Here is a 14,730-nt window from a genome sequence, read left to right as displayed (position 1 = left end):
GTATCAAGTACTTCTTCTGCTTGATTTTCCTTTCAGCACATCCCCTAAATCAAAACTATTTTATCATCTTTTTAATCTATTTTCTGTAGTAACACTTATTTGTTACTCCCCTACCCTACTGTCAATTTGGGTGATATGCACAGCTTCTTATATCCTATCTATTTATTTACTTTTGTGCTGGTAACAACTTAGAAAATTTAAAAATATTTATCTGTGAATACATTGCTCTTTATGTCTGTGTATGTTACTGCATTTACATATGAAATTAATCTTCAGAAATTTTAGTGAATTTATAATAACTTGCTTATTTTAAAATTACAGAAGTTCCCCAAAATAGATTTATATCTTTAAATAGGGTTGATTAGGTTTTTTGAGATTTTTCTAATAAATTTTTCAACACAATGGAAAATAAAATATAATGAATACCCACAAACTCACTGACTAGATTTAACAGTTATTATATTCTACCATATTGTAACATTTATTTTTTTCTGAATTAACCTAAAATAACATACATACATTGTGATATTTTGTCCTAAACTACTTCAAGATGCATTTCCAAAGCATCCTGGGGTCGAATTTGAACCAGTGCCTGACCCTTGACACTAAGTACTGGTTGACTCTTGCCTAACACTATTCTCTTTTCACGACTGGATTTGGCAATGAAGCCGGGGGCAGGGGAAGATAAGTGATGAGTAGAAAGGGACTGAAAGTCGGGTTTATATCGTTAGGGGAGCTTCTGCACGTTTATTTATATACCTTTCCCTTCCCCAGTTTTTAATATTTTATCTTTTGTGGACTCTACCAAAATTTTGGAAAAGAAAATATTTCACTGCATGTGTAAGAGTCAAATTCCAATTTAAGAACCTAAGAGCGAGCCTGCTTCACTTTTCACATTCCTTTCAGGGAGCCTGTCATTTTCCCATGGTGAACAAAGGAAAGGAATTTTGCTGTGGACCTTCCCCAGCCCTGGTCGGCTGGAGGCCTTCGTCATTCACCTGTCAGGTGTGCGGAGCAGTGCTCCTGGTGGAGCCCAACTCCGGTAAGACCAACCTGATTCTCAACCCAGAAATTCTCTGACGAATGGTCTGGGATATCATTCATTACAAAAGAAAGCACAGGGGTCACTGTCCTTGAAGCAGATGCAAACCATTTAACTGTAAAGCAACATATAGCCTGCATGCCAAAGATGCCGCCTGGGAGGCTGGGTCTCAGCAGTCATCACTCTGTTTGCTTTACAGAGCTCATCATGAACTTTAACTTGAGAGTGGTGGCCCTGAGTCCCATCCGCAGTAGGAACTGTGGCGTCAAATATGCTTGTTTTAAAGGAAACTGTCTTTTGCAAAGCCACTGAAAATACCTGATTTCCCCAAGTGATAACAAATAAGAATAAAACATCATAGTAGTGTAATAATGTTACTTATTCAAACAAGTAACTCCTTGACTTTAAGTTTATTTAATTTTGTGATGTATCTATTATAACTATTCATATGGAATCAAGCATATTTGCAATTAAATATATCCCGCCTAAAAGCAGTTTATTTTTCTCATGCCTGAGATGCACTTGGCCAGAACAGCAGAAGGCAGATCTGAGAACCACACTTATTAGTTCTGGCTCTGCCACTGATTTGCTGTGTGGCTTTGGGAAAGTTACTTGGTCTTTCTGTTCCTCAGTTTGCTTATTTGTAAATTGAGGAAAATATGTGTACAAGACTATTGTGCATGCATGCACATTTATGTGGGAGGGCATCTGTTGGTGAAGTCAAACATGGCTTTAGATTACACATTATGCATATGTCATTTAAAAAGAAATGGTTTGTCCAGAGAACATATTTAAAGGTCATAAATTCAAATGCCTTTAACAACACCAATAATAGCTTTCAGTTTTATAGTGCTTCTCCTAAACCACACTGCTTTATGCTGTGTACACACACACACACACACACACACACACACACTCTTCGTTCTTCCAAAAAGCCACTGTTTGGACTAGATATAACTATTTGTCCCATTATATAAATGAAGAATGATTTATACATAAGGTAATAAACATAGCATCTACACAGCTCAGTGTTCTGGCCATAATTTGGACCCTGACTGTTTTGTCACAGGCTGAACTCTAACCACTAATTTATGTGCTGATAGTGCTTGACAATATAGAGGGATAGGCCTGGGGTGTCTTCCTTAAAAGCACTCAAATTTACATTTAATTTATTTACATGTTAAACTCTGTTAGTCAAAGAAAACATGTCCATGGTCAGAATTAAGACTGATGGGCCACCAGTTGCAATTTTTGATATAGTTATTAATTCACAATAAAAATTCATAGGAAAAGGATAAAATTTTAAACCATGGATGTTTCTTCCAATTTATATAGAGAGTTTTAGCGACATTTACATGAGAGAATATTCCCATTACTGACAGTTTGAGGAGATAAGAATTGTGTTCCTAGTACTAGTAAATATTCCTATTTGGTAGACAAGAACACTGTCTGATGTCTAGAGCATCACAGAGATTTTGGTCTTCTTTTATGCATCATAAGAGAGAGGCTGAGGCTTCAAATTCCTCTGTTAGTGGCCCCAGGATGATGGGGTTTATATAGAGTTTTTATAGATGATAATGTTTATAGCAGAGACCTAAGAGCTCTTCATTTAGCCAAGACTTGTTAAGTCCTTTCTCTGTCACTGTTGCTCATTCATTTCTTGGGTATGGAATTTGTAAGGCCATGTCATTTAGAAGATGCTTCATGAGCAGCATCATAAATGTATAAAAGAATACTCCCTATAGTGGTAGTCATGTTTTAATCAATTCTCATGGTTTTAAATTTTTCCAGATCAGGTTTCACCATTGCTGAAATTGAACCTATGGGAGTCTTCCAGTTTTCCCCTAGTTCAAGAAGTATCACGGTTTCGGAAGATATACAGATAATCAGATTACATGTGCAAAGACTGTTTGGGTTCCACAGTGATCTTATTAAAGTTTCCTATGAGACAACTCCAGGAAGTGCAAAGCCACTGGAAGACTTTGAGCCTATACAGAAAGGGGAAATGTTTTTTCAAAAATTCCAAGCTGAAGTTGATTTTGAAATAACCATTATTAACGATCAGCTTCATGAGATGGAAGAAACTTTTTATGTTAATCTTACTTCAGTAGAAATTCAGGGTCTACAAAAGTTTGATGCTAATTGGAGACCACGCCTGAATCTAGATTTCAGTGTTGCAGTGATCACAATATTGGATAATGATGATGTGGCAGGCATGGATGTTTCTGTCCCCATGACAGCTGTGGCTGTCGCAGTTGATACCACTCTCATTCCTATAGAAACTGACTCTACCACACATCCTGGCACAAGCGAGTTAACTACCATTCCTCAGACAACTGAGATGGCTGCCATCATTACTGAGACAACTGATATGTCCGCCACCCCTGAGAACCTTGTCACCGTTCATGGTTCATCTACCATGCCTGAGAAGCCTGACATGACCACTGTAACTGCCAGTATTTCCATTCACGGAACTTTTAGTCTTGGCCCCCCCATTGTTTATGTTGAAGAGGAGATGAAGAATGGCACATTCAATACTGTGGAAATTCGTATCCAAAGAACTGGTGGGTTTGAAGGCAATGTCAGTGTAACAGTTAAAACTTTTGGTGAGAGATGTGCTCAGAAGGAACCAAATGCGTTGCCTTTTCAGGATATCTATGAAACCTCCAACCGGACATGGGCAGTTGAAGAAGAAGACTTTGAAGAACAAAGTCTTATCCTTATGTTTCTGGATGGAGAAAGAGAACGTAGAGTGTCTGTTCCAATTTTGGATGATGATGAGCCTGAAGGGCAGGAATTCTTCTTTGTGTTCCTCACAGACCCTCAAGGGGGAGCACAGATTGTGAAGGGAAAGGATGCCACTGGATTTGCAGCTTTTGCCATGGTTATTATTGCAGGTATCTTTGAAGTGATAGAGGTAAAATATGTACTTTTGTGGCCTGGAAGTTGTAATAAGATCAATCTATTTAAGTTTAGCTTAAGACGGTGAATTACATGAGTCACTAGAGTTAATATTTTTTTATTGGTTCTTTTTAATGATACATAACAGTAGAGACCATTTTGATAAAATTGTACATGCATAGAATATGTCTTAATTCTAACTGGGATCCCATGTTGTATTCCTATATGTACATAGGAAAGTTATGTCCGATCCATTCCATTGTTCTTCCCATTCCCATCCCCCTTCCTTTCCCTTGCATTCCCCTTTGTCTAATCCTCTGAACTTCTATTCCTCCCCATCTCCTTATTATGAATTAGCTTCTACATATCAGAGAGAACATTTGCCCTTTGGTTTGCTGGGGTTGGCTTATTTCACTTAGCGTGATAGTCTCTAGATCCATCCATTTAACAGCAAATGTCATACCCACATTCTTATTTATGACTAAGTAATATTCCATTGTGTACATATACCACAATTTCTTTATCCATTCATCGGTTGAAGAGTACCTAGGTTGGTTCTGTAGCTTAGCTATTGTGAATTGTACAGCTATGAACATTGATGTGGTCGCACCACAGTAGTGTGCTGATTTTAAATCCTTTAGATAATATACCAAGGAGTGGAATAACTGGGTCAAATGATAATTCTGTTCCTAGTGTTTGAGATTCCTCAAGAATCTCCACACTACTTTTCAGAATGGTTGTACTAAATTGCAATCCCACCAACAATGTATGAGTAAACTTTTTTTCCCACATCCTCACTAACAATTATTGTTACTTGTATTCTTTATACTTGCCATTGTGGTTAGAATGAGATGAAATCTCAGTTTTCATTTGCATTTCTCTAATTGCTAGAGATGTTGAACATTTTTTCATATGTTTGTTGACCATTTGTATCTCTTCTTTTGAAATGTGTCTGTTCAGTTCTTTTGCCTATTTACCAACCGGATTATTTTGGGTTTTTTGGTGTAATGCTTTTTGAGTTCTTTATATATCCTGGAAATTAACACTCTATCTGAGGTATGGGAGGAAAAGATTTAAAATCAGCATGCTACCAGTCACATCCACATGGTCATAGTATCCTGAGTTTTTCACTCTTCCTGTAAATGTACCCTTCATCTCTTTCTCACTTGGCTCTTTTTCTTCATAATATTTCAGTTTTAACTGGATCATTAATTTTGCTGATTTCTCTCATCTTTAACTAATTTCATTATCTTTTTACATTTAGATTTTGGAAAGCACTTTCACAATAAAACAGGTTTGGCAGATTAGAAGTCTGGAACATCTTACTAGAAACTTGACCCAAATTTGTTGTAGATATGGCAAGGAAAGAATTATTTTGATTAGATAATGTTAGGTGCTATTGTTCTATAAACAAAAATAAATGAAGGCTCTGCCTGTGAGAAGCTTACAGTCTACTTAGAGAAACCAAATCCCCGCCGAAGGTGGTGAAGAAATGATCTCTTCAAAACAGAAAATGCTGACACAGGTTCTGATGCAAGGCTAAGGAATGACCACCGTGATCAGTTAGTGAGAATGGGGACTGGCTGAGACAAGACACACTGGGGCACCTGGACCAATTTAACCCATTATGTGCTTGTTCATAAGACATGGACTCCACATTTGCTTACATTTCAGACCTGGGAAATAGAGCAGGGGCTGTTAACTATAAGCTTTCCTCAATCAGGACAGCTAAGTAGTTTCTGTGTCCTTAACTTAACCTAGTCTTTAACTTTAGAAGTTCTGTCTCCTGGGAACCTCAAGAGTGAAATTTACAAGTGATGGTTGTAAGCATTTTTTGAAGGTGACTGCTTTAGAGTCATTGCTTCCGAGATCACTTTGCAAAACCAGGTCACTGGGAAATAGAAAGCTGCTGAAAATGTACACACGGGCATTTCTCTAGTCCTAGAAGCTCACTCGTATGCTGGCCAGGATGTGAAGTGATTAGTGTAGTGTGAGGTCTAGTTTTATTTCAAAAGATATATTTATATCTTTTTAGTTTGAAGGTTCCTGTAAACTTTAATGTTGCTCAGAAGAGTCAGAATTCCTTTGTAGTTCTGTTTTGTTCTGGGGTAAATAACTGAACGTGTAACATGAACCCTTTTGGTCAGTCCACTTTTAGGAAGGTAGATGGGTTAAATGGAGCTCATTTATTCAACAGATATTAGTAAATGCTTACCAAATGTGAGCACTCTTCTTGGTGCTGGGAAGATAGTAGTAAGTGAAACAGCTGCTGCTGGATAGGTACATTCTGTAGGGATACACCGACTTCAAAATGTCAAGTGCAATCAAATGTAAAGGAAGGTCTCATCAGAGAGATGAGTATGTGTGTGTTAGGTGGGGAGGAGGATTTGGTGTTTTTCTTGAACTGTTTCTCAAGCTGTTTTCTACCTTGATGTTTTAGGGTAGATATTTGGTTTATTTCTAGTGAAGATCTTTAAACACTGTAGCTCCCACTCCTCATTTCTGGATTTTTCATTTATGCTCTCTGAGTTGGCGAGATTCCTGAGTCATTGTAGATCTTGTAAATTCTTAAATGTATTATAGCCTCCTCTTTTTTCTTTTCAGGAAGTGATTTCCACAATGGAATCATAGGTTTCAGTGAGGACTCCCAGCGTGGACTTGAACTGGGGGAAGGAGCTGATATGAGGAGACTGCATCTTCTTGTCACAAGGCAGCCAAACAGGTGTGACTGATATGTGTGTGCGTGTATGTTTATACACTAATTGGGATTCACACAATAGTGGAGACAGAATGAAACCTTGATAGTAGGCAGCATGGAATTTGATGTGTCAGTGTGCAGACGCTGTAGTCCTTGATCTGGGATTTAACACATTTGGTTCATAATCATAATATAGGGCTGCCTCAAATGTTTCGTACTTCGTGAAGTTACCTCACAGATGTCAGATTATGTAGGTCATCACTCCATCATATTTACTATTCTCTGAGGACTCCATATACCATTACACTCTGAGGGACACTTGGAGTACCAAAATTTTGTTTGCATTTAATAATAAAGTAACAGCATTGAATTCTGATGCATAAATATATTTGATATGCACACACACACACACATTTTCCTTTTTGCACCTAAATGTTCTGTGAAAATGTAGGTCATCTTTTGCCCTTTATAGTAATAACAACTATTTTTAACAGTAATGTTGTTTCATAGAGAAATTTTTGCTAAAAGATAAGTGAGAAGTGTTTACATAAGTTGGGTTCTCTTTAATTTTTGCTTTCACTTTTCTGGTACATTATAGGCAAAAATAATATTATTTGCTTTCACATTCTCGATGTAGAATAGTTCCACAAATGCTTATTCATTACTAATAGAGTGTAGTTGAGGAATACTGTGTAGACATTGAGCCTTAAGCTTTCTGTCATGGGGAGAACTGGTCATTTTCAGCATTATCAGTGGTGATGAACGGGATACCACACTGCTCACATGTTCACTTTGTTCACAGAGCCTTTGAAGATGTCCAGGTCTCTTGGAGAGTCACACTTAATAAAACAGCCATTGTTCTCCAGAAAGAAGGAGTGAACCTGATGGATGAACTTCTGTCTGTGTCAGGAAACACGACGTGTACAGCAGGTCAAACACAATGCTTCATCAGCCTTGAACTTACGCCAGGGAAGGTAAGAAATGTTGAGGCACAAGGCGGTAAACTTCCAATGTTTCTTTAGAAGTAATCATTTTTAAATCATTTTATGGAAACTCAAGCATATTGTTTATGGGAAATTTCTTTGTATCTTGCCAAGTTGTAATGTCAAAATCATTTTCTGGATCACAGATTTTAGACTGAGAATTTGAATTTTTCAATTTTTGTAAAATAAGCTTGTCAGTGTTTCTTTGTCTTTTTTTTTTTTTTTTTGTCCTCTGGCTCAGCTACTCATTGTGTAAACAATTCTTGAGTCATTTTCAACCAGATTAGTATCTCTGATTACTCTAACTGTTGAAAATCCATCCCTCCATTTCAACTCACTTGCATTTTTTCTGATGATTTATTGTTGGCTCTATATTACAATGTATAAGATAATAATTAACTTAGGAAGCATGCTCTTAACTCATGAAATCTGCTTAAAACAAGCAGAATGTTTAAACATTTGTTGGAATTTTTAAAGAGATTTTAGTAAGATATCATATCCTTATTATATTGGTTTTCTGCTTCTGAGCAGACCTGATCCCAGCAAAACTAATTTTATATTAGTCGGGGCAAATGATCACCCTGGAGTGCATCTGACTTAACTAGGAAAGAAATCTGCTAGCAGTTATACATAGAATGGGTTCTTGTAAGGTTTCCATTCACATTTAGGAGTCTCGAGAGGCTCAGGTGTGATCTATGTGTCTTGTTTTCTTAGTAGACTTCAGCAATATTGTTTGAATAGAATGTTTCTTTTTTGAGAGAAGATACCTTTGCCTCTGGTCTAATTATGTGTAGGCACCATCTGTACACTGCTCAATTTTAGATAGTTCTTCACTTAAATTATAATATATTCTTTTTGACTGCAAGTGGTTGTAAGTAATGTTCTAATCATCATGACGATGAAAAGGAATATTTTACTGGAAAATAAAGGAAAGAGTCTTTATGCAATATGCTGAAATCTTCAGTTGAAAGAAATCATTGTGAATTCAAGCTCACTTGGTCATTAGGGAATAATAGCTCTTGAATATAGTTACCCATACTTTCCTGGTGCTTTATTTTATGGTATTTGCTAAATTTGGCTTCTCAAAAGTGGAATAAGTACAGTTATTTCCATATTTCAATATTTGCTGACAGTTGATCAGAAAGAGTGAAGGATGACATGTACCATATGAAAGCTAAACACATTTCTTCAAGTAGCAAAATGAAATTAAGGGTATTTACTGTGTGACTAAGATGCAACTTATTCTTGAATAATATGAAGGATTTGTTTTATTATTTCACAACATAATGATTATCATCAAAATGATCACGAAATGATCATGGTAGCACATGCCTGTAATCCCAGGGCTCAGGAGGCTGAGATAGGAGGCTCACAAGTTCAAAGCCAGCCTCAGCAACTTAGCAAGGCCGTAAGCAGCTTCATAAGACCCTGTCTTAAAATAAAATAAAATAAAATAAAATAAAGGCGGGGGATGTGGATCGGTGGATTGGTGGTAAAGCACCTCTGGGCTCAATCCCCAGCACATATACACAAAAATCACAAGTAATGAATAAGGTCCTTGCTGACAGATGAAAATGATGTATTGTATCAAATTAGACAATCTCATGAGCAGTTGAAAACCACATCAGCTTAGCTTTTTTGAGTCATGCCAGGAAGCTAACAATACTCCTAAGGTTTTTAGATTATGTATAAGAGTGAATAATTCATAATGACAAATGACTGATAATGTGTTTTAAAGTTGAATTCAGACTTTAGAAAATAAATTATTTCAGAATGTTGAGAAAGTAAAAATGTAGAACATAAACAAGGTACAACTAGCAGAATATATTTAGACTTATTTGAATTGAATTTTGTGAAATTTTGAAAAACATGAAATTATAGAATTTATTATTATCAATATTTGGTCATATACATTTAAAACTCTTTAAAAAGAAAATCTCACAAAGTTGAAACCCTTTTGTTTCCCCATCCTCAGTGTTCTTCAACTCCACACCCTGCCTTGGTCTCTTCCTGGTACCTCCAACTAAGGCAGCTGCTGTCCTGAGTTCTCCTTTATTCTGTCTTTTTTGTTTGTTTGTTTGAATTCTTTGCATAAATATCCATTAACAACATATATTGAAACAGTGAATTATTGGAACTTTATCCTTTCAATATCTATATATGTACTTTCATATATATATATATATATATATATATATATATATATATATATACACACACACACACACACACACACACACATATGTATATACATATGTATTATATATATATTACTTCAAAACTTAATATTTTCACTCAGCATATTTTGAGATCTATGATTCTTTTCACTATATCTCTATAATATTCTGTTTTATGAATACATTTTGTTTATCCTTTTGCTCATGTACTACATCAAGTTGTCTCTGAATGTTGGTCTTCTGGTAAGAAGCTTACCTAAAGTAAATGTATTTTTTTTCCAACAATATGCCCTTTTATTTTGTTTTTAGTTATAAGTATTAGCATGTATTAAGTGCATAAAATGATGGGTTTCTTTGTAACATTTTCACACATGTATATAACATGCTCTGATGGTATCCACTTTCCTTATTAAGGTTTCTTAACCCCTAAAAGTAAATATATTTTTAAAGAAAGACCAAAAATCTAATTCTCTCGTAACCTACCATAAGAATTTTATTTTTTAATTGTACATTCATTTCTATAATGATCTATATGCATTATAACATTTCTTGATGCTAGAACTGCCCCAAAATAGAAATAAATTGGTAGTAGTTGTATATATTTTTCTCTTGTCATTGTCAGATACCTCAAGTTGAAGTGTATTTTTTCGTGGAACTCTATGAAGTCACTGCTGGAGCAGCAATAAACAACAGTGCCAGATTTGCACAGATTAAAGTCTTACAAAGTGATGAACCTCTAAGCCTTGTGTATTTTTCTGTGGGCTCTCGGCTGGCAGTGGCTGAGAAGAAGGCCACTTTAATCAGTTTGCAGGTGGAAAGAGATTCTGGGACAGGACTGATGATATCTGTTAACTTTAGTACTCAGGTAAGCTTACAGCCTGTAGTCACATGCATTAAGGTTTTCTTCTTTAGCTGTATATAACAAGTGTAGTAATAAAACAGACAATAATTGATACATTATTTTCTGAGGATGCCATTATAATTCACATTTTATTTATTACACTAAGCTTTATTCTAGCAGCAGGTCAATTTTTCTCTCATCAGTGACAGGTTTTAAAAATGTTTTAAAATGGTAAACTTTGACTTTTCTCTGTTTTTGACAGAGTTGATTACAGAATTCAAAGTCTCTGGTATAAATCTGTTCTATTAAGTCTCATAAGAGTTAAAGTTTTTTCAGAATGTAGCTATATGAGATCAGAAGGAAAAAAGTACTTGCTATGTCCTATCTCTGAAGTAGTTGAAAATTTCATTCTTTAGAACCTCAAACACTGATTATATTTTGGGTTTCTTTAAATACATGAGTTTGTGAGACCTCACTGCCACATTTTCACAATCATCCTATTAGGTGACATCAGGGTAAAGGCAAGGAGCAGATGGGTATAGGAGGCTCACAAGAGCAATGCTGTCAACACCAAGTCACCAGATCTAATTAGCCCAAACAATGCCCTATACTTTTGAACGTTAATTCTTTTATTTTAACAGCAAAACTCTTACATAGCTAAGACAAGAATATGTATCTTCTCTATACACAAGGCATGCTTGTGGGATTAGAGATGGTCCCTCAGCCATCTCTTTTTTTTCCCTTCTTGACTCCTGTAGCCCCAGAAACCCACAGTTGGAAAGCTATCATTATAGACAGTGCTATTATTTATCCTGTTTAAATAGCCCATACTTGGTGACTCTAGACCTCAAGATTATAAAGTTTTATTATAATTTTTGAATAATATGTGCTTGGTTGTATCACTATTAGGTGATACAACTGTTCTGTGCTCAAATTACAGTTCTATGCATAAAAATACAACATGTGTAAGGCCAGTGAGCTGTAAACATGCATGGGAGGCCAGGCCTAGCACTGTGGGTAGTAAGCTGTCCTGCAAGCTCACCAGGCAGAGTAATTATCTTTGTTACAGACTATAGATCAGCTCACAAAAAAACAATATTCTGTTACATGAGACCCTAGAAATAAACTCTATTCTACATACCTTGAGGTGGTATGGTATAAGTGCAGATAGAAGAATTTTGATTTATAGTTGGAAGATCTTAGTATTTTTTCTTAGAGTATTTAAGATAGGAAGAAAAATGAGAGAGAGAGGAAAAAAGCACATGCTTCATTCTTATTCTTCTTCCATGACTATATCACTACCTGCTCATTACTTGGGAGAGTAGAGGGGGGCTGGAGATGAAAAGCAACTGATAAAAGAGATTTGAGGTACATTTAAACTATTTTATACTGGTGATACATACAGATGATAGGAGAATTGAAGTTTAAAAATGAAGAATCTGAATGCCAATATCATTAACATATTTCTTTACACTATTTCTAGATTTGTCATAAGTGACTCTTGGTAAAACACATGTTGTCACTAACATGTAGCTCTTAAAGGACATTTATGGGACAATATATTTCATGAATTTCTAGTTTTCCCTACTATGATGATTAATTTTATATGTTGATTTGGCTGGCCCACAGGATACTGATATATTTTGTCAAACCTTACTCTTGTGTTTCTACGAGGGCATTTTTGGATAAGATTTACATTTAAATCTGTAGTCAGAGTAAAACAGATTGCCCTCCTAATGTTGATGAGCATTATCCAATCATGTAGAGGCCTGGATAGAACAAAAAAGCTCAGTTGAGTAAAGAGGAATTCTTCCTGCCTAATAATCTTTGAATTCAAACACAGTTTTTCTTGCTGTCACAGTCATATTGAAACATTGGCTTTTCCTGAGTTTCAGGCCTACTGAATTCTGAATTGTGACTACATCATTGGTTTTCTTGGTTCTCAGATCTTCACACTTGGGCTATTACTAAACCATAAAATTTCGCTGATTTCCAGATTGCCATATCACCCTGAAGATCTTGGGATTCGTTTGTCACCATAATTGCATGAATTAATTTCTTATAACTCTCTCTCTTTCAACATACGTCTATAGAAACATACCCCCTATTAATTCTGACAAATACAAATACTACCTTGCAATATTAAACTTAGTAAAGAGTATTCATGGCAGTGCTGTTATACCAATGCCATTTCAACAAACACAAATGAAAGTGAAGAATGAAATCTGTAAAGTTTTCTAGGAATGGAGGGCTTCTGTTTCTGGGAAGATGGAGTCAATGTAACTTTCCCAATAAGTACAACTAAAGACCATCAACATTATTTATAAACAACATCAGGAGACTTTGAAAGCTGGAGAGGAGAAAGCAGAGGAGCTAGAGAGCTGGGGACCCAAGTGGTAAAACAGTGGTGGGTTCACAGTGTTTTCGTTTTGCTTTGAATCCTAGATTTTGAGCTAAAGGTAATGGCATACAGAAACACTAATGGGAGGAGATTTTTTAAAGCCCTCACAAAATCTGCTATCTGTAGTCAAAGGAACAGAAAAAGGGCAGCCTAGCAAGATAGATAGTACTTCAGCCAAACACCCCAGAAAAAATCTGTTTCCACACAGCAGCAAAGAATGGATGAGGAATCTAGATTTCTACCTTGCCAGAGGCCTCAGGCTCTCTGCTGGCACAGTATTAGAGAGACCAAGTGGTGAGTCAGGACTTTCACCATTGTCTAGTAGAATAAAATGGAACCCAGCTCCCTCATGGTGTTCAAGGATACTCTGGGGAGACAGTAGGAAGGTACTTATGCCCTTCTTAGACGGGGAAGTATCAGTTGAGGATGAGTTTGGAGTCAAACTCCCACCTGCACTTAGCAATAATGAGGAATCTCCTTCTGTCAACAGAGAACAAGTGGGAAAATTAGGCTTATACTTTCACATGTCAGTAATAAAGTACATCTTCCCTTCCTTTGCCAGAGCAATTTCAAAAGAAGCCAACTAAAACAGAAGGCTTAAATAATATTAAGAATCTTGTAAAACAACATGCAAAATGTCCATGTTTTGTTTATCAATCATTTGTTCTACTAATAATGCAAAGAGAATAAAAAATGGAATAAAAAAAATAAAAAGGATCAACAGGTGCCTATAGTAAGATGGCAGAAGTAAAAGTATCTGACATTGTAATGGAGCCATCATAAAAAGGTTTCAATGAAGCTAACCCCCATTAAGGGGGAGCAAGGGGAAGGATAGAAATTATGTAGATTAGAGAAAGGGGAATGAAGGGAAGGGACTGGGTATAGGAAATGGAAAGACTGTGGAATGAATTTGGCATAGTTTTTCTTTGTACATTTATAGATATACTAGAGTGAATCTCACCATTATGCATATCCATAAGAAAGGGGTTCTAATTAGAATAAGATACAATTCATGCTTGTATAACTATATGAAAATGGATTCCACTGTCATGTATAACTAAGAAGAACCAATAAAAATCCTTCAATTAGCAATTACAAACATTTTTTAAATGAGAAAAGTAAAAAGTTTCAACAAAGAAATGGGAAGTGTTAGCAAATAAATAGAAGACAAAGAAGAGAAAATGGAAACTTTAAGAGTGAAACTTGCAATAACTGAAAGTGAATAGATAGGCTCAGTAGCAGAATGAAGGGAGCAAAGTAAATAATAATGATCTTTGAAGATAGAATAATAGAAATTATCTAATCTAAATAGCAAAAGGAAAATAGATTGACAAAGATAAAAAGAGCCTCCCAATGTAACAGTAACAGAAGATCTAACATTGTGTCATTAGAGTCCTGAAAGAAAGAGAAATCAGGAATGAAAAATACTTGAAAGAATAATGACTAAAAAATTTCCTAAAGATTGTAATCTGTAAATTCAAGAAGAAGCTGAGAAAACTCCAAGCAAGATATATGATACATATTAAAATTAAATACGGAGAGAAATATTGAGAGAAAGAGGAAATATGAATATCTATGGGACAAAACCAATTTGAACAATAGCAGATTTCTTACCAGAAATCATGGGATCAGGTAGAAGTGGTACAACATTTTTCAAGTGCTGAGGTAAAAGAACCATCAACCTTGA

At 35.7% G+C, this 14,730-nt stretch overlaps 1 protein-coding gene across 1 annotated transcript in view; it reads left to right on the top strand.

The window, feature by feature from the left end:
* Adgrv1 (adhesion G protein-coupled receptor V1) overlaps window positions 1-14,730 on the top strand; it is a 521,596-nt gene that overhangs the window by 177,702 nt on the left and 329,164 nt on the right. The window contains exons 72-76 of the mRNA XM_027927625.2: window positions 907-1,042; window positions 2,834-3,939; window positions 6,548-6,665; window positions 7,444-7,615; window positions 10,424-10,666. Coding sequence (XP_027783426.2) covers window positions 907-1,042; window positions 2,834-3,939; window positions 6,548-6,665; window positions 7,444-7,615; window positions 10,424-10,666 — 1,775 coding nt within the window. The remainder of the gene's footprint in view (window positions 1-906; window positions 1,043-2,833; window positions 3,940-6,547; window positions 6,666-7,443; window positions 7,616-10,423; window positions 10,667-14,730) is intronic.

This window comes from Marmota flaviventris, chromosome 5 (genome assembly GCF_047511675.1).
Source record: "Marmota flaviventris isolate mMarFla1 chromosome 5, mMarFla1.hap1, whole genome shotgun sequence".
Taxonomy (NCBI): Eukaryota; Metazoa; Chordata; class Mammalia; order Rodentia; family Sciuridae; genus Marmota; species Marmota flaviventris.
The sequence above is the reverse complement of the archived record's forward strand: the minus strand, read 5'-3'. Positions and strand labels throughout refer to the sequence as shown.